Below are 26502 nucleotides of genomic sequence, written 5' to 3' on the forward strand. Positions count from 1 at the left end.
CGCAGCTTCCGGCACGGCCTTCGAGCGCGGGACGCGGCAAAGTCATGGATCGCAACCCCTCGCCGCCGCCCCCGGGTCGCGGCCAGGAGGAGGAGGAGGTGGCCGGTGGAGACTGCATAGGGAGCACGGTTTACAGCAAACACTGGCTCTTCGGCGTCCTCAGCGGACTCATCCAGGTGCGGAAACTCGCGCCACGCGTGGGCTCTCCCCACATCCCCCAGGCACCCGAGCTCCGCCTCTGGTGGCTCCTCCTGCCCCGGGAGCCGCCATCCCCACGAAGACCCCTCCCCAGGCGTGCGCTGCGGGACCTCGCTCGTTGCGTTTCGCCGGCCGCTGCGGACCCCAGAACTATCTGGGGCCCCTCGGGGTCTCTCGACACAAAGGGAAGTATAATGTTAGGGATGCTGGAATACTTGCGGTTCTATTTTAGTTTCGCAAGTTCTCCAGAAATACACGATCGTGTAACTGCATTGCTCGGGTTTTGCTCCCCATCCCCACTGTCATTTCTGAAGCCCAGGTCCTTAGTTTATATATTTCATGGCCTGTAGTTGTAATAGAATAAATGGTGATTTTAGGGTTATACAACTTTTATATAAAAAACGTGGCTTCTGACTAGGCGCGATGGGTCACGTCTGTAATCCCAACACTTTGGGAGGCCAAGGGGGAAGGATCGCTTGAGCCACGAGTTCGAGACCAGCCTGAGCAACATAGAACTGGTTTCTACAAACTTAAAAAAAGCCGGTCGTGATGGTGCACACCTGTAGTCCCAGCTACTCAGGAGGCTGAGGCTGGAGGATCGTTTGAGCCTGGAGTTGGAGGCTGCAGTGAGCTGTGATCCAGCTACTGCACTCCAGGCTGGGGGACAGAGGAAGACCCTGTCTCAAAAAAACAAAAAACACAGCTTCATTACCCACTAGCTGCAGGTCACCTAACGGCTCAGAACCTCTATTTCTCTCTTAATTTCTATAAAATGGGATTATAATATTTATATTATTATATATAGGGTCATTGTGTAGGTTAAGTGAGATTATAATGGCCATAGAGTGCTTAGCATGGTGTTTAACTTATAGGAGGCTGTCAGTAAATGTGAATTTTCTTCTCCCCATGTTTCCCTCATTGGTTCCTCTGCTTCTCTTCTCTATCCTCTCCAGTTAATTTTCTACACAGCTGCCAGAATAATCTTTAAAGACAGCGCTATTGATGACACTGCTTAGTTCCCTTTGCATAGGAGAAAAATGCATATTTCTTGAAGCTTGGGATCCAGGGCTGTTTGTACGTTTTCCAGCCTCATCTTCTCGTGATACACTGTGTTCCATCAACAGCGAACTGTTCACCATCCCCAAACATGCTAGGCCCTCTCTCAACTCTGAACTCTTGTACTTTCCTCTGAATACTCACTTCTCTCCTTCTTCACATGACAAACTACTATTCTTCCTTTAAAATTTAGCTTAAATATCAACACCTAAGAGAAAGTTCCCCATCTTCTCCCAGGAATAGGTCATTGGTCCATCATTTTTGCTACCACAACTTTTTGTTCACAATTCATTTGAATCACTTTGCCTTTTTTTTTTTCTTTTTTTTTTTGAGACGGAGTCTCGCTCTGTCGCCCAGGCTGGAGTGCAGTGGCCGGATCTCAGCTCACTGCAAGCTCCGCCTCCCGGGTTTACGCCTCCCCAGTAGCTGGGACTACAGGCGCCCGCCACCTCGCCTGGCTAGTTTTTTGTATTTTTTTTTAGTAGAGACGGGGTTTCACCGTATTAGCCAGGATGGTCTCGATTTCCTGACCTCGTTATCCGCCCGTCTCGGCCTCCCAAAGTGCTGGAATTACAGGCTTGAGCCACCACGCCCTGCCCACTTTGCCTTTTCTAATATGACTATCCCTTTACATGTCTTTCCCCACTAGATCCTAAAAGTTAAAAAAAAAAAAAATCTTTAAAGTAAGGGATTATATCTAACTCGTCTTTGTATATCTACCCCAGTGCCTAGCAACAGTATTTACTTTGTGAATGTTGAAAGAATAGATCTACCCAAGGCACTAAGTTTTTAAAAGAAGATTTTTGCAAGAGAAGATACTTTGCTGGTAGCTTCTTTGTGTCTTCTAAACAATTATGGATTATTATTAAAGTCCTCACTTAACATCAGTAGGTTCTTGGAAATTGTGACTTTAAGCAAAATTACTGATAATGAAACCAATTTTACATAGCTAATTGATATAAACAAGAGTTAAGTTCCTGTGGCATATTTCTGGACACAAGAACATCACCAAACTTCTAAATGAGGACCCGAAAGACGTCTAGTATTAAATATTGAGATAAATGTGAGCTCTAAATATATTTAAGAAAGGTTAATAAAAAGATAACTATTTACCTAATTTTGGTGAGTTAGTGAGTGATAGTGGTTGTAGTGATTATCACTACAACTTTTATTGTTTGATTATGTTAAATCAAGGAATAAATGTTTACAAAGCAAAAATGACCACCTCTTACTACTGTACAGTCCAAAAATAATAACAAATAAGGCAGGCTTACTGAGCACGTTCCTACCACATAATTATTGTCGTACATCTCCATGATTATTGTCTTCTTTACAGATTTTTGTTTTATAATAATTTGTATTCATCCATTTCCCAACCCACTTGCTCTGGTTCAGAGTTGAGGGTGGCTGGAGCCTAAACCAGCAGCTCAAGGTGCAAGGCAGAAACCAGCCCTGGACAGGATGCCATCCCATCACAGGTACACACACACCCACACTCACTCAGATCGGGACCATTTAGACACACCAGTTATGCTAATGTGCAAATTTGGGGGATGTGGGAGGAAACTGAAGTATCTGGAACAGACTCATGCACATATGGGAAGAACATGCAAACTCCACACAGACGGTGGCCCTGGCCAGGAATCAAATATTTTTTTTCTCATCAACGTTACAAGGAAATGTTATTCGATCACCTGCTGTATTTGGGTGCCTGGTTAGTATTGTAGACAACTTTTATTCATGTTTTCTTTCTTTGTGTTTCTGAAGATTGTTAGCCCTGAAAACACCAAATCTAGCTCAGATGATGAGGAGCAGCAGACGGAGCTTGATGAAGAAATGGAGAATGAAATTTGCAGAGTATGGGATATGTCAATGGATGAGGTATGAGGCTGGAAACAAAACTCTGAAAAGACTGTTGGGTGAGGAGATGGTGGATGGATGTTTTAAAAACGGTTCAGTCCTTCACTCTGGGGAAAGGCTTTATCTCCTGTCTGTAATCACACTCATATATGATACAGGGAATGAGATCCTATGAGCTAAACTTCTGTCTTTGAGGCTGGAGGATCTGAGCTCTCAATAGATTTGGACTAAAAACATAGCTCTTATGAATGTATTCCTACACACATGGAGGCCAGGAAAGTTCTGATACTTACCTACCTAAAGAGAACTCCAGCCATATATTTGAGAGCAGGTTAGGAGTTAGAAGACCACTAATATACCATGATAGTATTAGAAGGAAAGGACAATAAATAATATGTCTATAGCTGCAATATTAATCATTGTTTTAATATCTGTATTTTATTCTATAGCTCAAAAGCATTTTCATGTATAGTATTCTATTTGATCTTCACAATAACCCTGTGATGTAGGTAGTACTCTTATTTTACAGTTAAGAAAATAGAGGCCAAAAGAGATTAAATGGCCTATGTGATCTCTCTTGTTTTATTGCCTGGACTTTTGCGGTAGCTTCCTGATTAAAATCCTTGTTTTAGTCTCTTTCACCTCCCTTCTGTCCTCTACATTGCCACCCCTGTTACCTTTTCTTCCAGAAATATGGACTTAATTGTACTCATTTTCTTAAAAATTGTCAATGGCTATTCATTGTTTCAGTCATTTTATTTAAAACTTTATTGAGGTATAATTAACACAAAAAAACCTGCCTATTGTTTTGAAGTATCATTGACACTGATAATTTTTTTTTTGGAGATGGAGTCTCTATCACCCAGGCGGGAGTGCAGTGGTGCGATCTCAGCTCACTGCAACCTCCGCCTCCAGGGCTCAAGTGATTCTCCTGCCATGGCCTCCGGAGTAGCTGGGAGTACAGGCGTGCACCACCAATCCCGGCGAATTTTTGTATTTTTGGTAGAGACAGGGTTTCACCCTGTTGGCAAGGCTAGTCTCGAACTGCTGACCTCAAATGATCCACCCGCCTTGGCCTCCCAAAGTGCTGGGATTATAGGTGTGCGTCACCGCACCCAGCCAATAAACTTTGACAATGTGTACGCAGATGAAACTGTCACTGTAATCGGTATAGAGAGCATATCCATCACCCCTAAAAGTTTCTTTATGGTCCTTGGTCGTCTCTTCCTCTTGCCTCTCCCTTCCTCCATCCTCTCCAGGCAACCGCTGATCTGCTTTCTGTCACTACAGATTAGTGTGTATTCTAGAGTTTTATATAAATGTGCTCATATTCTTTTTTTGGTCTGGCTCTTTTATGCAGCGTAATTTTGAGAATCATCCATGTTGTGTATATCAATGGCTTTTTTTTTATTGCTGAATCGTGTTCCATTATATGTATATACCACAATTTATTTTTTACCTGTTGATGAATGTTGGAGTTGTTTAAGGTTTATTACAGATAAAGCTGTTGTGAACTTTTGTATACAAGTGTGTATGGACATATACTTTTCTTTTCCTTGGATGAATACCTAGAGTGGTGTATTAGTCCATTCTCACGCTGCTGTAGGGAAATACCTGAGACTGGGTAATTTATAAAGGAAAGAGGTTTAATTAACTCTCAGTTCAGCATGGCTGGGGAGGCCTCAGGAAACTTACAATCATGGCAGAAGGGGAAGGGGAAGCAGGCACCTTCTTCACATGGTGGCAGGAAGGAGAAGTGTGAGCAGGGGAAATGCCAGATGCTTATAAAACTATCAGATCTCATGAGACTCACTTATTATCATGAGAACAGCATGGGGGAAACCGCCCCCATGATTCACTTACCTCCACCTAGTCTTGCCCTTGATACATGGGGACAATGGGGATTGCAAATCAAGGTGAGATTTAGCAGGGAACACAGAGCCAAACCATATCAAGTGGCCTGACTGGATCATATGGTAAGTGTATGCTTAACTTTTTAAGAAACTTTCAAATTGTTTTCCTAAACAGTTTTTACCGTTTTACATAACCACAAGCAGTGTGTGAGACATAATTCCAGGTCCAGTTTCTCCTCATCCTCATCAACACTTAGTATGGTCAGTCTTCTTAATTTTAGCCATGCTAATAAGTGTGTAGTGATAGCTCACTGTGATTATAATTTGGACTTCCTTAATTCCTAATGATGAGTATCTTTTCATGTGTTTATTTGTACTCCGTGTATCTTTTTTGGTGATGTACCTGTTTGAATCTTCTGCCTGTTTTTTAATTATGTTGTTTTCTTACATTTTCTTCTAAAAGTTTTATAATTTTAGGTTTTACATAGAAGTCTGTGATCCATTTTGAGTTGATTTTTGTATAGTGCATAGTGCAAGGATGGGTTGAAGTTTATTTTTTTGCCTATGGATATTCAATTGTTCTAGTTCATTTGTTGAAAAGATGATCCTTTCTCCACTAATTGCTTTTGCATCTTTGTCAAAAATCTGTTGTCCACATACTTTATACTTTGAAATCTTTCTTTTTAAAGATAGATATCTAGCACTGTAAAATTTTCCCTAAATATTTATGCTTTACCAGTATTCCACAAATTCTGATATGCTGTGTTTACAACTTTTTTTGAGACAGAGTCTTGCTGTGTACTTTTTGTAGAGATGGGGTTTTGCCATGTTGGCCAGGCTGGTCTTGAACTCCTGGCCTCAAGTGATCTGCCTGCCCCGGCCTCCCAAAGTACTGGGATTACAGGCATGAGCCACCATGCCCACAGAAGTTCAGAATACTTTCTAATATTCTTTACTTTTTCTTTGGTTCATACATAAGATTCAAATATTTGGGAATGTTTCAGTTATCTTTCTGTTGCTATGGTCGTTGAACACTGAATCCTTTTAAATGTGTTGAGACTTGTTTTATAGCCCAGAATATGGTCTGTCTTTACCAATCTATCTTTGTCTTTACTTTGTCTTTACTATCACTTAAAAGACATGTTCACTTAAAAGACATGTTCACTTAAAAAGCATGTGTGTTCTGCTGTTGCTGGGTCGAGTATCTTATTACCAATGTCAGATCAGGTTGGTTGAGAGTATTGTTCAGATCTACTTTTCTACGATTATTGATAAATTATGGTTACATTTTTTAAAAAAGAAATAAAACCTGTGTTTTAAATGAACTCTTAGGGTGAAAATCTCAGTTTTAAAATTGAGAAAACAGTGCTGCTGTTTGAAGGAGGTTATTGGTGCGGGGCGAAGTCATGTTCTTTGGCCTCCTTTTGCTCCCTTATAAGAGGTGCCCTTGAGGCACCACTCAGAACTAAGCTCTCCACTGACTGTTGAAGTCCCTGGCGCAAAGTCTCGTGAGTTTATATCTCAGCCTTGTCTCTTATTGCTCTGTAACCACGAATTCAGTGTGTGAGGACCAGAGACCTCCAGATAGATACTTCCTGCACTTCCACGTGTCCATGGGTACTATTCATGCTTCTGTGTTTAGAATGGCTTCCAGCTGGCAAAATCCTTCTCACTGTTTATGGCCCAGCTTCAGTGTCACCTCCTCTGTGATGCCACCCCAGACACTCCAGTCAGAATTAACCTCTCTTATTTCAGTGTTCCCACAGAATTGCTTCACCCTGTTACATGTGTCCTCTGATGGATTTAAATTCTTTCTCATCAAAGCACAATGTCACCCCTTCTGAAATACCTTCTTCAATGTCATGTCTAAAGTAGCCCCCTTTATCTGGGTTTCTAGCACATACCATCTTATTTTCTTTGTAGCATTTAGAAATTGTGTAGTTCAGTTGTTTATATATTTATTGTTTGTTCATTTCTTTAGAAAGAAAATTCCTTGGGACTGAGTCCTTATTTAGCTTGTTCACCGATGTGTTCCCAGAACCTAAAACAGTGCCTATTAGGTTTTTCAGAAAATATTTGGGGAGTAGTGAATGAATAGATGAATACCTGAGAGGTAGCATGTTGTGGTGGTTAAGAACATAGTCTCGCCGGGCGCAGTGGCTCAAGCCTGTAATCCCAGCACTTTGGGAGGCCGAGACAGGCGGATGACGAGGTCAGGAGATAGAGACCATCCTGGCTAACCCGGTGAAACCCCTTCTCTACTAAAAACACAAAAAACTAGCTGGGCGAGGTGGGGGGCGCCTGTAGTCCCAGCTACTCGGGAGGCTGAGGCAGGAGAATGGCGTAAACCCGAGAGGCGGAGCTTGCAGTGAGCTGCGATCCGGCCACCGCACTCCAGCCTGGGTGAAAAGCGAGACTCCGTCTGAAAAAAAAAAACAAAAAAAAAACAAAAAAAAAACCATAGTCTCGCTGGGTACTTGCCTATATTCCCAGTTATTTGGAAGGCTGAGGCAGGAGGATCACTTGAGCCCAGTAGTTGGAGGCTGCAGTGAGTTATGATAATGCCTGTGAATCTGTGAATAGCCACTGCTGCAGTATGGACAGGATAGCAAGACCCCCATCTCTTTTAAAAAGCAAGACCATAGGCTCAAGTCAGACTCATGTGGGTTCAAATCCTAGCTTTGCTCTACTGAGACTGTATAATCTTGGGCAGGTTGCTGAACTTTTTAAACTTCAGTTTGCTTATGAATGTAATGGGACTAATAATGTTAACTAGTTGATAGAGTTGTTTTGAGAATTAAATGAGATAGCATGCAAGCCACTTCACTGTGCCTGGCATTTAATACTTGTTCAATGAATGTTCATTTTATTACTGTTGGTATTGATATTGTTAGGCCACCCTTGTGCTACTCCAGGAATTACCATTAAATTTAAAAATTTCTGCCTGTGACAAAGAATTGCCCACAGGACAGACAGCTTGATCACTTACAGTGAAGAGAATCTGCTGTTAGGACTTTCAGTTTAGAGTGTATGTCTGAAAATACTATTTTCTCTGACCATGGTCTTTTAGTAAGTAGAGTGTGCCTCTCCCAGTCAGTTGTCTGGCAGGTTACTGGTTTCAGTTGCTGTGGAGAATAATTGCCTCTCTCTTTAAGGTGTTCCAGGGCCCTTTAATGCATGCAGCTTATATTTTAAGTTAAAGCTTCTCAAATATACACCTCAAATTTAGTGAAAATCTGAAGCAGTAGACAGCCAGAAACTTAATTTTATTTATATATTTTACATTGCAGATCCCCAAGCAAACTGACTTAGCTTTTATGTCTTACATTCCTAGGTGAGATTTGGCCCATTTGGGGCCACATGTCCACTCACATGTCACCTGTATGTTATGCCCCTTTAGGCACTGTGGCAGACTCTCTAGGAAGAAGTTATGAGGCTACCACAGTTACATTGTCATCAGAATTTTTATTCTGTTGATGATTTTGAAAACACAAGTTCTGGTTTTGGACAGGACCCTATAGCAGTTCTTGACTTCTTTCCCCTACTGTGTTTTAAGCTCTTGGAGGACAAAAAGGAATTTTGTTTTTGTTTGTGACAAAGTCTCACTCTGTTGCACAGGCTGGAGTGCAATGGCGATATCTCAGCTTACTGCAACCTGTGTCTCACGGGTTCAAGCAATCCTTCCACCTCAGCCTCCTGAGTAGCTGGGACTACAGATGGTACACCACCATGCCCAGCTAATTTTTGTATTTACTGTAGAGATGGTGTTTCATTAGGTTTGCTAAGGCTGGTCTCGAACTCCTGGGCTCAAGTGATCTGCCTGCCCTGGCCTCCCAAAGTATTAGGATTACAGGCATGAGCCACCTCTCCCAGCCAAGTTTTACTCTTTTATTCTCACTGTGTTGCCCAGGCTGGAGTACAGTGGCAAAGTCATGGCTCACTGCAACCTCGACCCCCCCAGGCTCAAGTGATCCTCCCACCTCAGCCTCCCAAGTAGCTGGGACTGCAGGCATGTGCCACCACACCTGGCTAATTTTTGTATTTTTTGTGGATATGGGTTTTCACCATGTTTGCCCAAACTGGTCTCAAACTCCTGGGCTCAAGTGATCCACCAACCTCAGCTTTCTAACCAGCCTCCCAAAGTGTTAGGATTACAGGTGTGAGCCACTGTGCCCAGCGTGTTGCTTTTTTCCCTTGTCCCCCACTTCTAGCTTAATACTTGATAGGTAATCACCAAATGTGTTTGAGTGTGTTTAATGAGAATTCCTAGTGGGCAGAAACATTATTAAGGTAAATAGATTCGGGGCAGAAAAGAGTGGGATAATCCTCTGGAGTATTGTAGGTAGTTTAGATTTGTTTACAAAATTGTTCCATTGTCTAGGACCAGTTATCATAAAGACTCTCTAGTATCACTTTTGTCTGTTGACACAGTTCCTAAGCCTGTGTTTTTTTTTTTCCTTGTGTCTAAAATTCTTATTTTATTTTATTTTTTAATGTTTTTTGGAGACAGAGTCTTGCTCTGTCGCCCAGGCTGGAGTGCAGTGGCGCAATCTCACCTCACTGCAACCTCCACCTCCCGGGTTCAAGCGATTCACCTGCCTCAGCCTCCTGAGTAGCTGGGACTATAGGTGCTCGCTGCCACACCCAGCTAGTATTTTTGTATTTTTAGTAGAGACGGAGTTTCACCGTGTTGCCCAGGCTGGTCGTGAACTCCTGAGCTCAGGCACTCTGCCAGCCTTGGCCTCCCAAAGTGCTAGGATTGCAGGTGTGAGCCACTGCGCCTGGCCTAAAATTCTCATTTTAATATAGAATTTTATGGTTGCCTAAGCTTTGGGGTTTAGGGGAAGAATATTCAGTATCCACGCCAATAATCATTTTTCTTTTCAGGATGTGGCTTTATTTCTCCAAGAATTTAATGCTCCTGATATATTCATGGGAGTACTGGCCAAGTCCAAGTGTCCTCGATTAAGAGTAAGTATGTGCATTTCTAAAGCCTTCTTCTTTGAAGCAATAAGAACAGATAGTGCTGGATGGTCATTTATTTTTCTCACTTTGATTTTCTTACTGACTGTAAATCAACAAATCAGCCTGTAGATGTTAATTGAACATTGCCAGGTCCTAGGTAATTTGCTATTTAAATTTTTTTTATTTTATTTTTGAGACAGGGTCTCACTATGTCTCTAAGGCTTAGAGTACAGTGGCATGAGCACAGCTCACTGCAGTCTTGACTTCCTGGGCTCAAGGGACCCTCCCACCTCAGCCTCCCAAGTAACTGGGACTATAGGTGTAAGCCACCACACCCAGCTAATTTTCATTTGTATTTTGTGAAGACAGGGGTCTCCTTATGTTGCTCAGGGTGGTCTTGAACTCCTGGCCTCAAGTGATCCTCCCACCTTGGCCTCCCAAAGTGCTGGGATTATAAGCATGAGCTACATGCCTGTAATAATTTAAAATATTAAATTATTAATAATTTAATAATTTAAAATTATTAGAATCATAGAATTATAGATTCAGGCTGGACCAGGGAAATTAGCACTTTCATTTAACAGCTGTGGAGATGAGTTAGGCATAACCACTGTTATGCTGCTAGTATGTATCAGAGCAAGGAGCAGAACCCGGACCTCCCATTTTTCAGTGGATTGCTCTTTTTTACTGACAAAATCCACCATTGTTTGAAAACTATTCTAAACTCAGCCTGCTGCTCAAGACTTCTACTCTCTGAACCTAACTCATCTTTCCAGCATAAAATCTGGATAACCAGGTAACCCTTCTGATTTAGTCAGGCCTTTCTACTCCCTGTCTCACGCTGTCTCCGTGCCTCCCTTTGGGTGCCTTCTGTCCCCTCTCAGTATTTGCATCTGTTACTCACAGTGGTACTTTTCCTTCCACACCTTCCCAAGTAAGTAAGTAAGCTTTCAGTGGTCATTGCTGTTAGTAAACTGCCAAGAACAATAGATAAAGACTAAAGGAGAGGACTTTATATACTGTACAGTGTACTGTGCTTTATTGCCAATTAAATTGTCATGTGCTGTGCATACACGGATTAGTAAATATCTGTTCAATAATTATAATTATGAAAAACTGCTGTTTACTGAATACCTGGTCTTACTACTATGAGGTATACTTTTAAAGAACTAGATCTTGAGTGAAGATATGTGTTCAGGTCACACAACTAGGAAAGAATGGAGCTGAGATTTCACCCTAGGCCTGACTCCAGTATAACCACTGTACTGTATTTCCTCTCTTTCAGATTATAAAATGGAGAATTCCGTAGTGTGTTGTTACAAATTGAATGTTGAATTAAAATTCTTATTTAAGTAGAATGTTCTGTCTGAATTAGGGCCTGATTAACCATTTTTTCCTTGGTTCCTTATATTAATGTAAGATTTGACGATTATGCTATTTTTGTACTGAGTTTTTCTGTCTTAAATATATTTACTCACTACTAGTGTATAAAGAATAAGCTTATGTCAGGAATGGCACCTTTTAGGATTTAGTCATATTGTTGTATATATCCGCTGGCCACCGTCTGCTGCCACAGTGATTCTCAGCCTTGGCTGCATGTTAGAATCACCTGGGACATGGGCTCTCAAACTTAAGCATGTCCCCGCATCACTAATCGCCAAGCCCCCCTCCAGAGTTTCTAGTACAGTAGGTCCAGGATTCCTAATATGTTCCCAGGTGATGCTGGTGCTCTGGAGCCTTGCCAGACTCTGAGAAGCTTTGCCCTGGGGAACTTTTGAAAATCTTGAGTCAGGCCATACCCTAGATGAGTTAAAGCAGAATCTCCAAGTGTGAGACTTTGGCTAGCTTTTAAAGTTCCCCAGGTGATTCCAGTGAGCAGCGAAGACAGAAAAACTTGATCTTTGATTGGAAGTTCAGTTATTCCCTCTTTAGTTTATAAGGGAAATGTATGTGGTTTTTTTCCTGCCCCTACTCACTCTTAATCTTTTCCCAACATTTGACCACCCACATTTTTTTTGAAACTCCATTTCTGTAGCTCCTGTGTCATCTCACTGTCGTCTCTGACCTCTTGAGTCACTCCTCTCTCACCTTTCATTGGCTTTTTTCTTTCTTCCTTTTTTATACTGTCCCGAATATGGACTTTTTGTAAGGTGTAGGCCTGATCCTTTGCTCTCATTATATTCATTTTCCTAGTGAACTTATGTGTTTTCTTTACACCTTTAAGTTGCAACTCGCCTGTAGGAGCAAAGCCTTGACTTCCCTTCTGATAACTGATGTCACATCTCCAACTTTCTTCAGGCATTCTCTGCTTGCATGCTGTACAGTTGTCCCTTGGCATACATGGGGGATGGTTGCAAGACATTCCCCCATACTGAAATCCGCACATACTCAATTCTGCAGTCAGCTCTGTGGAACCTGTGTGTATGAAAAGTCAGCTCTGCATATTACACAGGTTTTGCATCTTGAGGACACTGTATTTTCATTCCAAGTTTGGTTAGAAAAAATCCACCTCTAAGTGGACCCACACATTGAAACCTGTGTTGTTCAAGGGTCAGCTGTGCTCTCTAACCCTGAATTGTGTATGTCCTCAGTGATTTATGGTCACGCTTATCTGATCATAAAAGTCACCTGGTATATGCTGGGTAAACAATAACTTTCCAGGCTGTACCCTGGAAATTATAATTCAGTAGATCTGAGATGAGATTTGGAAATCTGTATTTTTAACAAGCTCCCTGAGTGATTGTTACGTTCCAGCAAGCTTGGAAACACCGTACCATCTGAACTCATTGTAGCCTTTTATGCACTTTCTTTTTTAGTTTTCCTGTCAATGGGACCAATATCACTGACTGGGAAAATGAGGCAACTTGAAAGCTAGGAGTCAAGTTCAGCTGTTTTCTCCCTCATCCTCACATTGGATTATTTTGCTTTCACCTTGAGAGTCTTCCTCAGCTTCATCCTTTTCCATGCCTGAGGGCCCTCCTCCTCTTGCGTCTTGATAACTGAGGTGCAGTTTGGAATAGTGGTTAAATGCTCAAGCTCTGGAGCTCTGCCATGTTCTAGTTGGAGAGCTCAAGATCTTAGGCAAGTAGCTTAACTTCTCTGTGCCTTAGTTTCCTCATCTGAAAAAATGGGGATACTATTAGTACCTTTCACCTAAGTTATTATATGAAATTATACACGGAAAATGCTTAGAGTAATGCCTGGCCATAATGAGTGGTAATAAATGTTATTACATATTAATTAACTATTACTGAGATAGATTCTTAAATTCTTTTCAACTTCTTTTCCCTATGCACTAGTCTCCCCTTATCCTTGGGAGATACATTCCAAGGCCCCCAGTGCCTAAAACCAAGGATAGAACTGAACCCTATTTATAATATGCACAAATTTCCTTTTCCTTCTTCACAATTTCATGGATAGATTTGTTCTTAGAGATCCTAAGCAACCTCAGCATACATTTTTGTATGTTTTTCTTATGAAGTCAAGAACTTTCACCTTTTCATGTAAAGAAAGCACTTAATGGTGGCTCCTTGACATATCCAAATGGCCAGCATCGCTACTCTTGTGCTTTGGGGCCATTATTAAGTAAAATAAGGGTGACAAGAACACAAGCCCTGTGAGATACCGTGATGGTCGATCTGATAGCCAAATGGCTACTAAGTAACTAATGGGCAGGCAGCGTATACAGTGTGGATATGTTGAACAAAAGAATGAGTCACATCCCGGGTGAGACGGTGCAAGATTTCATCATGCTACTCAGAAAGGCATGCAATTTAAAACATGAATTGTTTATTTCTGGACTTTTCCATTTAGTACTTTTATACCAAGGTTGACCATGGCTAACTGATACCGTGGATAAAGAGGGGCTACACTAATTCATTATGCATTTTGCCACCAGAATAATCTTTCTAAGATACTGTTTCAGTATGTTGTCTCCCCTCCTTGAGCATCTTCATGATTCCAAATAACTTCCCAGATTAAATCTAATTCTTCAGCACGGCATTCAGAGCCCTTAATCTCAGTCCTTTATACCTGCAGTATTTACCTCATGCTGTTCACCCACTCCGTGCCACAACCGGAGTACTTTATTGTCTACCATCTTCGCCACGTACATGATTCCCTTCCTGCCTTTGCTGATACTGTCCCCTTATTTGAATGTCTGTCTTTTTGTTTGCGTATCTCAATACTATCAATCATTTAACACTCGTTTTATCGATAGGAGTTCTTCTTCCATAGCTCCTGCCTTTGCCCTTTCTTGTTCTTATGTCTTTCATCCCTTCTCAAATACTGTAAGCTTGTCAAGGTTAGGGTACAGGCAGTATATGTATTTCTTTATCCTGCCTCCCCTCTGCCTTACCCCAAAAGTTGGCTCAGTGAAAGTTTTTGTTCAAGTTGATATTTTTGTTTATGTCTTTCATCTCAGAGCCATTGTGACTTGTAAAATTTGATTTGGCAGGAAATCTGTGTGGGAATTTTAGGTAATATGGCCTGTTTCCAGGAGATATGTGTGTCCATCAGCAGTGATAAAAATCTTGGGTAAGTCTTACTATATAATTATGTTTTTAAACATATTCTTTTATATCCTTAAGGAAATTCGTCTTAGGAAAAGTAGCAAATCTGAAAGACAGTCTTTTCTTTGTCTTGATGAATACTCTCTAGGAACTTCATTGTGTGTTGATGGTAGCTAGGGGCTTCTTCAGGAGGTACTGAACTAATTCAGGATTTAAACCTGTTTTCTTCAGTAGCAAAGGAACCTGAATTGTCAGCTGGTGGCAGTAAGCCAGATAGGGGAAGAACCAGTGGGACAAAACTTGGAGATGGGGCAGCCAACTGGAATCCAAAACATTTTAGGTGCAGGGAATCCAGTGACTCAGCTGGAGTCTGCAGAAACTAGATTTGTTGAATAATGTCATCCTGAGAGCTCTGACTTAGAGGATAAGACTTGCCAACAAACTAGAAGATAAAGAGTTGCCTCTGTGATGAAAAGACTCAGATTTCTGCTTCGAGGCTAGTTCTCTTCTCCATGTGTAAAGTTCTGGGCAGAAGGTTTTTTAACGGAGGAAACCCAAGTTTGGTTACTGTGTTCTGGGAACACCCTGAAATTTTATGCTAAATTTTGTGGGTGTATTAGTTTTCTAGGCAAAGGGTTCGTGGCTGTTAATCATAATCTCAAAGAAATTTGTACCCAAATAGGTTAAGAAAACTGTTCTAGGCAGTTTTTGTCAGAGCTGGGGCCGTGAGGGTTTTATCATAGGATTCAAGAACCTGGGTTTCTCAGAAAGAGATAACTCCTAGTTGTGGAGGGACTTTAAGATCCTAGTTCAGAGTATTTATTCCTCAGTTATTTACAGTCATCCATGGAGCAAATGACTTAGGATTATGTTTGGTCTCTATAATGTTCTCTATCAAAACTCCAGGAATGAGAAATGTTAACAAATGTTATAAATTCAAGTAAATGCTTATCTTAATATTGGTATGGTGCAAGTTATTTTGCTGATGGGATGTAAATTTGTGAACCACTTTAGAATAGTTGGGCGTTATCTGGTCACGTTGGAACATATGCATGTGCTGTGACCAGCTCATAGTGGGCATATATGGTAAGAGAAACTGTGCACATGTGCATCAGGATAACTCTTACAAATATTATAGGAGGATAACTTGAAATAGCCCCAAATTGGAATCAACGCAAATGGCCATCAGCAGTAGTCTGGAAAAATAAATTGTGTTATTTTCACACAATGGAGTACTCTGCAGCAATCTGTCAAAGAATAACAGCTAAAGAAACAACATGGGTGGATCTTACATGTGTAGTTTCCAGCAAATAAATGAAGACTCAAAAGAATAAGTATAATATAATTTATTTCATATGTTGTCTCCCCTCCTTGACCATCTTCATGAATCCGAATAACCTCCCAGATTATGTCTATTTATTCAGCATGTCCTCTTAATCCTTTTACCTGCAGTATAAAGCAACACCAAAATATATAAAATAATAAAACTATAGAGCAAAGTAAAGAAATGATTGCTGGAAAAATCAGAATGGTCATCATTTCTAGGTGGGAAAGAGAATTGTGATTTGGAATGGACACATGGTGACTACTGAGATGCAGCTCTGTTCTGTTTCTTGGAAACACGAATGTTTGCTTTATAATTATTTATTAACTATAGATTTGTATCTTTTGGGCTTTTCTGAATACATGCTGTATTTCACAATAAAGATGTTAAAAAACTTAAATGAAAACTCGGATATTTTAAATGCAAGAAGCGAGGCATATCGGTTAACTTCTTTGTTTTTGTAGGCAGGTATTATTGCACTGTTTGTATGATTCAGACCCACCTACTCTGCTGGAAACAAGCAGGTATGCTTTTCCTTTTATGAATTCTATAAGGTTACTCATAAGAGTAGCTAAGAAAAAAAGCTGATTTTTTATTTTTGAATTTCCTTTACTGTTTTATTTTTTTTTGAAAAGTAGAAATTCAACCCACGTTTACCATGTAGGTTGTTGCTTACTTGCCTTTCCCAGGCAGAAGTGGCCAGTGTTTGGGTTGAAAGGATCCGGGAACATCCAGCGATTTATGATAGCATTTGCTTCATTATGTCAAGTTCAACAAATGGTAAGTCATCATGTAGTCTAGAAAAAAAAAAAGTTTTAAATTTTATTTAATTTTTAGGAAACCATGTAACTATTTCTAGAAGTCACCTTTTTGAAAAAAGCCTTGGGTGCAAGGTAATAAAGTTTGTTAGTTTGAGACAGAATCTTGCTCTGTCACCCAGGTTGGAGTGCAGTAGTGTGATCATAGCCCACTACAGCCTCAAACTCCTAGGCTCAAGGTGTCCTTCTGTTAATCTCCCCAATAGCTGGGACTATCGTTGTGCACTGCCATGCTCAGCTCATTTTAAAATTTTTTGTAGAGGTGGAGTCTCACTTTCTTGCCCAGGCTGGTTTCGAACTCGTGTGTTCAAGCAGTCATCTAGCCTTGGCCTCCCAAAAGTGTTGGGATTACAGGTGTAAGCCACCATGCCCAGCTTTTTGTTTGTTTGTTTTTTGGAGAAAGTTTTTTGATTGAAGATATAAAATTTCTTAAATTCCTGGGACACTGATGAATTCCTCATTTAAAAATGAGGAAAAATACGCAAATTTAAACATGTGAGATAAGTAAATCACCCTTTAGAATAAGTACTGCTTTGGCAAGGTTTGGTTTTGTTAGAATAGCTGTAGGAATTTTGCTTAACCCTATTGCTTTTAGCAATTTGTTTTTATTTCAATATTTGTTTTATTCTCTGCAGTTGACTTGCTGGTGAAGGTGGGGGACGTTGTAGACAAGCTCTTTGATTTGGATGAGAAACTAATGTTGGAATGGGTCAGAAATGGGGCTACTCAGCCTCTGGACCAACCCCAGGAAGAGTCTGAAGAGCAGCCAGTGTTTCGGCTCGTGCCCTGTATACTCGAAGCTGCCAAACAAGTACGGTAGGTGAGCTCTTTCGTGCAAAGTGCTCTGGGAAAATGCAATTGATAGAAGTATTCTCAGATATAAAAGTCTTCTTAGATTCCTTACAACAGAATAAAGTACACAGTCACTCCTTGTTACGTTAATTCACTACTATTATTTGTGATGCAACCTGTATGCTTTTTACAAGAATGATAGTGGTTACAAACTTCCTGTTACATTATCATTTGGCTATAGGCTGTTATTCAACATTAACTGTGGTTTCTGTCTTATCATATTTTATGTAATTTAAACCAAAGAGAAAACATTTTCTTGTGCTTTTACGTTGAACATTTAACAACTTCTTAATTAACGTTGCACATCTTTTTTTTTTTTGCTCCTTGTGTTTATATGCCAGTCTTCAATAAGTGACTGATTTTGGGACTCTGATGTCTTGTCAAGAGTGATTACTAAGCCTTACAGGTCATTAAAACTGTTTATTGCTAATCACTAGAAAATTAATTTTTAAATTGATCTGCTTAGTGATTTGCTTAGTGCATTCTTAGTGCTGAGTAAGCCACATCAAAACCTGTTAATTTTGTGTCCTTTATCCAAGTGAGGATTAAATTCATCATCTTTCCCTAAACCTGCTTCATCAGTATTCTCAATCTCAGTAAATGATGTAATCACTGTCCTGTTTGGATAATATAGAAGAAATGGAGAAGCCGTTACAGAATCTTTCCTGCCCTAGTACTTTCCCATTGTAGTCAACTCCCAACCCTTATTCCTGACTTTTTCTGGGATTCCATCCATGCCAGTCAAGCCATTATTGTCTCTCATCTGGAGAACTGCCACATTCTTTTACTTGAATTCGCTGCCTCTATGCTTGCTTTTCCCAAGCCTAGACTTTAAAGCTGTTTTTGCAAAGTACGTACTCGTCTCACTCTCATGCTTCAGTCTTTTCAGTTACCTTCCTTAGGATAAGGTCCAGAAAAAAAACAAAAACAAACACAAACACAGCTTAGGTACTGTGTACATCACCTGGGTGATGGGACCATCCGTATTCCCAAACCTCAGCACCATGCATGTAACAACCCCCAACATGTACCTTCTGAATCCAAAATATAAATAAGTAAAATAGGGGAAAAAAGAATGAAATAAATGAAAAATTCTCAGAAAAATAAAGTGCAGCTTATAGGCCCAGTAGTACTATCCTTATTCCTTGTACTCTGCGTTTCAGTCATGTGAAGTTTGCTTCACTTCTTCAACTGAACCAGCTCTCTTGTCTCCAGGCCTTTGCACAGTATGTTTCCTCCACCTCACATACTTCTTTGCCCCTTCATGTTTCTGTGTAAACATCATTTTTCTTAAGGTACCTTCCCTGACCCTGCAAACTAAGTCTCCTTGCTGTATAGTGGCTCCTAGCCCTATAGTGTTACATTCATACCACTTTATTGTAATTACCCCTCTAGCAATCTTCTTTCCTTTTAAAGTACAAACTTTATGAAGGTAGGGATAACATCTTATACATCTGTTTTCTCAACTCCTAACATAGTGCCTGAAATTTAATTTGTAAGTACTTAAATAAACATTTGCCAAACCATTGTTTTAATTGTTCACTGTCTTTTCACTTGCTTGGTTGAAGAACTAAGATTTTGAGTTTCCAAACTATTTAGATTTTTGAGAATCCAAATGGTTGATCATAAGAATTAGACTTATATGCTTTTAGTATTCTCAGCTAGGGGGCTAGGATAATCCTGAGAGGTTTTCAGAACATCATTTTTGTTGATGCATGGTGCAGTGGACCTTACATTCATACTATAAAAATCGCAGTCATTTTTTGTTCTGATTATTCAAGCAAACCAAAATGATAAAGTATCAACTAGCAGGTTTCTGCATTGTTGCTTTTATGAGATAGAGCCAAAAAGATTTTTTTACTTCTTGTCCTGTGTGTGTTGATTATTTTATATAATGTTTATTTTTTGCTGTTTCCCCTATTAGAATATAAAAGCTCTAACGAGCACAGAGCCTTTGTTCCTTTCCTTGTTTTATCCTCAGCACCTTGAACAGTGGCTGGCAGAGTAATAAATATTTATTGAATGGATGAATGATTGGAATCCCCTGGACAGTAACGTTGATTCAGTGCTTTTACTTTTCCTGTTTAGTTCTGAAAATCCAGAATGGCTTGATGTTTACATGCATATTTTACAACTGCTTACTACAGTGGATGATGGAATTCAAGCAATTGGTAAGATGGTTTATTGGAAGCGCTACAGTTACTCATTTAATTGTTTGCTGATTTTAAAGTACTGCTTTATTTGTTGTCTTTATTAAGTACATTGTCCTGACACTGGAAAAGACATTTGGAATTTACTTTTTGACCTGGTCTGCCATGAATTCTGCCAGTCTGATGATCCACCCATCATTCTTCAAGAACAGAAAACAGTGCTAGCCTCTGTTTTTTCAGTGTTGTCTGCCATTTATGCCTCACAGACTGAGCAAGAGTATCTAAAGATAGAAAAAGGCAAGTACAATTTCCTAGGCTCATACTGTTTTTCATTTCATTGATTTCTCCCTTTTAAAAAACACTTTCATTTCCCTAGTTATAAAAATATGCTAAACTTCAAAAATTTATTTTATTATTGTATGTATTTACTTATTTTACTTTTTATTTATTTTTATTTTTTGGAAACAGAGTCTTGCTCTGCTGCCCAGGCTGGAGTGTGGTGGTACGATCTTGGCTCACTGTAACCTTTGCCTCCTGGATTCAAGTGATTCTCGTGCCTTAGCCTCCCAAGTAGCTGGGATTACAGGCACACACCACTGTGCCCAGCTAATTTTTGTATTGTTTCAGTAGAGACAGCGTTTCGCCATGTTGGCCAGGCTGGGCTGGAACTCTTGAGCTCAGGTGATCCACCCGCCTCGGCCTCCCAGCGTGCTGGGATTACAGGTGTGAGCCACCCCGCCTGGCCTATTTACTTATTTTAAAGACAGAGTCTTATTTTGTCGCCTAGGCTATAGTGCCATGGCAGGATCATAGCTCACTGCAACCTTGAATTCCTGGGCTCAGGTGATTGTCTCACCTCAGCCTTCTGAGTAGCTGGGACTACAGCCACATGACACCACACCTGGCTAGTTGTTAAATTTTTTATAGAGACAGGGTCTCACAATCTTGCCCAGGCTTGTCACAAACTCCTGGGCTGAAATGACTCTCCTGCCTTGCCTTCCAGAGTGCTGGGATTACAGGCATGAGCCTCTCTGCACCCTACCTAAAAACTTATAAAAAATATCAAGGAAACATGATGTCTGTAATCTTATCATCCAACACATGCACATATATTTAATTCTGCTTTTTAGCCAACATTTCATTTAGAAATATAAAATGAATATTTTCCTATGTAAACACATAGTCTTTCACAGAATGATTTTTATGACCACAATTAAATTCATGATTCATTTAGAATTTATTCTGGTGTCACATGTGAAGTGTGGCTTTAATTCTTTTTTCCCCCTTTGATAACTTTGGTACTAGTGGTATCAATTTTTTTTCCAGAGGGCTACCCAGTTATCTCAACATCATTTAGTCAATAATCCAGCTTATCCACACTGATTTGAAATTTCATCATTATTTTTAAAATTCCCCTATATATTCTATTCAGTTCCATTACTATGTTCATATATTAGTAGCCATAGTGTTTTTAAATATTAAGGTTTTATGTTTTAATACTTAATAAGGCGAATTCCTCTTCATTCTAAGTTTTCAGAATGTTTTTAACTATTCTTATCACTAACTTTAAGTTCCAAAAACAAAAACTTTCTGATATTTTTATTGACATCATGTTAACTTTATAGAATATCTAAGAATATATTATGCCCTTTCATTTGTTCAGGTCTTTTGTGTGTCCCTCAGTAATGGTTTCTTCATATAGATCTTGGATATTTCTTATTAGTTTCATTCCTAGATATTTTATCTTTTGGATTTACTATTGTCTCTGACATATTTTCTTCCACAGATTATTGTTGTTGGAATATATGAAGGCTATTGATTGCTATATATTAACTTTGCATCCTGTAACCTTACCAAATTCTTACTGTTTTTAGTAGTCGTTCCAGTAATAATCTTTGGGCTTTATGTGATAGTGCTTTGGCTTAAATTAGATATATTTTATCACTTGTCTATCTCTGGTTTATTCTTATCTTTCTGGGTTGCCTAGAATCTCTGGTGTAAAATAATAGTGATGGTAGAAAACATTCTTACCTTCTTCCTGATTTTATTAGAAATAATCCTAGAGTTCCACTGTTAAGCGTTATTGGGTATAAGATACATGTTTTACAACCAGGTGCGGTGTCTCACACCTATAATCCCAGCACTTTGGGTGGCTGAGGTGGGCAGATTACCTGAGGTCAGGAGTTCAAAGTCAGCCTGGCCAACATGGTGAAACCCTGTCTCTGCTAAAAATTCAAAAATTAGCCAGGTTTGGTGGCATGCGCCTGTAATCTCAGCTACTCGGAAGGCTGAGGCAGGAGATTTGCTTGAACCTGGGAGGCGGAGGCTGCAGTGAGTCGAAATGACGCCTTTGCACTCCAGCCTGGGCAACAGAACAAGACTCTGCACCCCCTTGCCCCCCTAAAAATAAGATATATGTCTTACCATTTAAGGAAATATTAATCTGTTTCTATTTTATTAAGACTTTTTAATAAAAAAAGAATATTGAATATTTTTAAGATCTTCATTTATAAATATGTTACCTCATTGAGAACGTGGCATTGAGTACAGTCCTTAGGGAGAGAATGGAGAAGTCATGTGCATACTTGGGGAGAAGAACATTCCAGACAGAGGGAATAGAAAGTGTAAAAGCCCTCAACCAGAAGTATGCCTGGTATATTTGAGGGGGAACAGTGAGATCCCATGTGGCTGGGGTGCATTTAGCAAAGTAGCACATGGAGCCAAAGAGGTAGAGTATGGAGGGCCTAATTTTGCCTTTTCCTCTAAATGAGGTAGGGAATCATGGTGAGTTTTAAGCAGAAGTTGAATACACATGAGCTGACTTTAATAGGCTGCTGTTTTGATGAGAAATGTAGGAGTCATTGGTACAAAAGGGAGATGAGTTAGGAGGCTTTTAGAGATTCTTGATAATTAACTCATAGCAAGAAATGTTATAACTTGGACCAAGATGTTAACAGTGGTAGTGGTAGAAAAATCTCGTGAGCTAATTTTTGTATACTTTTTGTAAAGACACGGTTTCGCCATGTTGCTCAGGCTGGTCTCGAACTCCTGGGCTCAAGCTACCCACCCATCTTGGCCTCTCAAAGTGCTGAGATTGCAAGCGTGAGCTACCATCCCTGTCCTCCTAGGCTCATTTGATTGCTGAGTCTTCATTGCTTTAGTTCTCAACTCAATGTCACCTTGTCAGAGAGCTTGCCCTGCTAGACTGCTATATTCCTCTTTTATTTCCTTCATAGAACCTAACCAAAACCTAAAATAGTCTATTATATTTACTTATTTGAAAGTATAAAAATGTAAGCCTCTTACAGGCTGACATCTTGCTGATGTTACCACTGTATCTGTAGTACCCAAAATAATAATGTCTAGCACTAATGCAATACATATGAATGAAAAACCAAACTTAACTGGCCAATTCAATGTTTCTTGATTTGTTTATACAGTAGATCTTCCTCTAATTGACAGCCTCATTCGGGTCTTACAAAATATGGAACAGTGTCAGAAAAAACCAGAGAACTCGACAGAGTCTAACACAGAAGAAACTAAAAAGACTGATTTAACCCAAGATGATTTCCACTTGAAAATCTTAAAGGATATTTTATGTGAATTTCTTTCTAATATTTTTCAGGCATTAACAAAGGTAGGGAAGAAGTATTGATGATGTCATGAACAAAAGAAAGTGTGGGTTGCTTAACTCTCCAACTTTATTACTGTTTTTTTAATATCAAAGTAATACATATTTTGGGAAAATAAAGTAAAATCTTAATATCACCATGAGTTTATAATCTTAAAAACTGCTAGCTGATGTGGTTTGGTATATTTATGTATGACAAACATATGCATATGTTTGCATGCATGTATTTTTATAAATGCATTTTTCGTATACTTTAACCCAGCATATGCAATTTTTATAGACTACTGTTTTCCCTTAGCACTATATTATAAGCATTTTTCTTGATTCTAGATGAAAGACTTTTTACTGAGAGCCAGTTTAAACCTAATTTACCAAATAATCAGTTTTCAAAATTTACTGCAAACTTTTCTTAAGGAATATTCTCCCTGAATATGTTCAGTGGTTATTAACATTCCTCCTTTGGCCATATTTTTTTCTATCCATATATTTGGAAAGAAATATATTATGAATATGTTATGAATATATTGTATTATGAATATAAAATGCTACAAATATAGCTGTGAGGAATATATTTATTCATACCCACTGAATTTTTTAAAGAGTATTCCTTAAGAAGTTTCTCTTGGCCAGGCGCCCATAATCCCAGCACTTGGGAGGCTGAGGCAGGTGGATCAACTTGAGCCCAGGAGTTTGAGACCAGTTTGGGCAACATGGCAAAACCTCATCTCTACAAAAAATACAAAAATTAGCCGGGTATGGTGGCACATGCCTGTGATCCCAGCTACTTGGGAGGCAGGGATGGAAGGATTGCACTCCGACCTGAGTGACAAAGTGAGACCCTATCTCAAAAAAAAATGAAACAAAAGGTTTCTCTTATTCTGGTGATTTTTTTTTTATTAGTTGTCTTGCTTCCCTTTTCCCTATTTGTATTTTCCAGATTTGGGGTTATTACCTCAGCAGGTTTTACAGAATTTAAATTACTGGATTCAACATTATAAATGTGAAGATGGCTAAGGCATAATGGCCATATTTTGTCAAAATACTATTTACATGTGAAATGTTGGTTTTTACTTGACCCTTATTATTGGGTATTATAATTTTTATGTCAAAGTTCAGGTAATAAATTGTGTCTTATTTTGATTTGCATTTTTAAATTAATGAGATTGAAATATTTGGATGTTGTATATTTTGTTTCCTACTTTTTTATAATGTATCCATTTTGATTATAAATTTATCCATTTATAATTTATCCATTTGATTTAATTGGATAATTTTAAATTATTGGATAAATAATTATTAATTGGATAATTAATTGGATAATAATTTTTAATTATCCAATTAAAAATTTATCCTTTTTTATAATTTATCCATTTGTATGAATTTCTTGGGTAATAATGCATCTTTTCCATATTTATCACATGTCTTTTTTCCCATTCTTTGCTCTTGCTTTTGTTTTTTGGAGAACCTACTTTTAAGTGGTAGGAACATCAAAGAAAGGTGAGCTGAGGATACACTAGGGCTATGTCTTGCAAATTTTTATATGCCATGTTTAGGGGATTTGGACTTAATCTTGAAGAAACTGAGGAGCTACTAAAGATTTTTTTTCTTTTAAGCACCAAGTGATACGATCAGTTTAGAAAGATTACTCCAAAAGCAATAGAGAGGAAGGAGTAGAGAGAGTTGAGGCTGGAGGGCAGGAGATCAACTAACAGGCTCTTGTGGTTGGTAATCTTCAAGAATAATCTGAAAAAGGATGGCAGCCTAAACAATGGAAGTTTGAATGGAGAGGAAGGATGGGGTAAGAGAGATTTGGTAGAATAGAATTGAGCACTTGCCGGGAGGGGTCAGCAGGAGAGGGGAGGGAACAGTCTTCACTGTGTTCCAAGTTTGTAGTCTGTGTAGCAGGGTGGATGGTGGTGTCCTTCACTAAAATAAAGACGACAGTGGAGAACACGTTTGGGTTACATAAGCCTCCTTGATGTCGGTGGGTTCAGTTGGGACATTTGAAATGCCTATGAAGTCAGGAGGGAATTGAATATCTTAATTTGTTTTTATTCACTAGTTAAAGCTTTAAAAAATTTCCCTTTTTTGACATTAAATGTTGTTGTTTTAGGAGACGGTGGCTCAGGGAGTAAAGGAAGGCCAATTGAGCAAACAGAAGTGTTCCTCTGCATTTCAAAACCTTCTTCCTTTCTATAGCCCTGTGGTGAGTATGGGTAAATGTATAGGCGGCCAAGTTTTGTAGGATTACTAAATGTTTTCAAGTAAGCACTTGATTTCGAGGTCATTGTCAAAAATTATAGTATATACAATTTATATGACTTAATGCCTTTGTCAGATAGATGACTGCTGGAAACAGAAAACCAAATACCATATGTTCTCACTTAGAAGTGGGAGCTAAAACCATTGGATACCATGGACATAAAAATGGGAAAAGTAGACACTGGGGACTACAGGAGGAGGGGGAAAAAGAGAGGGAGGGCAAGGGCTGAAAAACTACCTATTGGATACTAAGCTCACTGCCTGGGTGACAGGTTCATCTGTGCCTCAGACTTCAGCATCATATGATATACCTTTGTACCAAACCTGCACATGTAAACATTTAGATCCCCCTGAGTCTGCAATAAAGGTTGGGGGAAAAAAGGGTGACTACTGGAAAATTTGTACTACTATTGGGAGTAACAATTCTAAGAGGAAAAATTCCAGCTCTGAATCTATAGTACTCCTTTCTGTTATGAAGTAGGTAGCATCTGTATTAAACCAAAATCAGATTCTTGGGAATAGGCAGTAGGTTTTTATGGTTCTTCAAATGACATCACATTTCCTACCATTAGAATCAGATTTCACAATAAGAACTTTTTCGGGAAAATGAAGGACAGAATGTGGGAACAGACTGTAAAGAGGAGGCAGGGGGAGAAGTACTAGCTTAAGAGTAAAATGGAATGGGAAAGAATAGTCATTTCCTTGAGAATGATTTAGAAGACTGCTTAGGAAGTACTGTCACTGTCATCTGGAGATCTGCCAGCATTTCTTTTCCATTGGACCATTTAGAAACCACAGGTAGAGCAATCAGTACCTTAAACCACGTTTTTCTCTTCTGTGTTTGATTTTTTTGTTTGTTTGTTTGACTCATAGGTGGAAGATTTTATTAAAATCCTACATGAAGTTGATAAGGCACTTGCTAATGACTTGGAAAAAAGCTTCCCAAGTTTGAAGGTTCAGACTTAAAACCTGAATTGGAATTACTTCTGCATAAGAAATAAACTTTATTTTTCTCACTGACA

At 39.3% G+C, this 26502-nt stretch overlaps 1 protein-coding gene across 2 annotated transcripts; it reads left to right on the top strand.

Annotated features, from left to right (window-relative positions):
• On the top strand, nt 1-26502 carry SAAL1 (serum amyloid A-like 1). Of its 2 annotated transcripts, none has more exons than XM_011992937.1 (12): nt 1-176; nt 3022-3135; nt 9855-9938; nt 14389-14468; nt 16232-16291; nt 16432-16547; nt 17221-17401; nt 19526-19608; nt 19696-19884; nt 23028-23224; nt 25332-25424; nt 26354-26502. In XM_011992937.1, exons 1-12 carry the CDS (start codon nt 45-47, stop codon nt 26444-26446), a joined length of 1422 nt encoding a protein of 473 aa, XP_011848327.1. In that variant the 5' UTR covers nt 1-44; the 3' UTR covers nt 26447-26502. The 2 variants fall into 2 exon arrangements, with proteins under 2 accessions (XP_011848327.1, XP_011848328.1); XM_011992938.1 differs by having other exon boundaries at nt 23031-23224.

This window comes from Mandrillus leucophaeus, unplaced genomic scaffold (assembly GCF_000951045.1).
Source record: "Mandrillus leucophaeus isolate KB7577 unplaced genomic scaffold, Mleu.le_1.0 Scaffold420, whole genome shotgun sequence".
Classification (NCBI taxonomy): Eukaryota; Metazoa; Chordata; class Mammalia; order Primates; family Cercopithecidae; genus Mandrillus; species Mandrillus leucophaeus.

Excerpts from the sequence above, each read along its gene's own strand:
- SAAL1 (XM_011992937.1), top strand. The coding sequence starts at position 45 with ATGGATCGCAACCCCTCGCCGCCGCCCCCGGGTCGCGGCCAGGAGGAG. Across the intron at positions 3,136-9,854 it reads GGGATATGTCAATGGATGAG|GATGTGGCTTTATTTCTCCA; the intron begins GTATGAGGCTGG and ends TTTTCTTTTCAG. Across the intron at positions 19,885-23,027 it reads GTATCTAAAGATAGAAAAAG|TAGATCTTCCTCTAATTGAC; the intron begins GCAAGTACAATT and ends TTGTTTATACAG.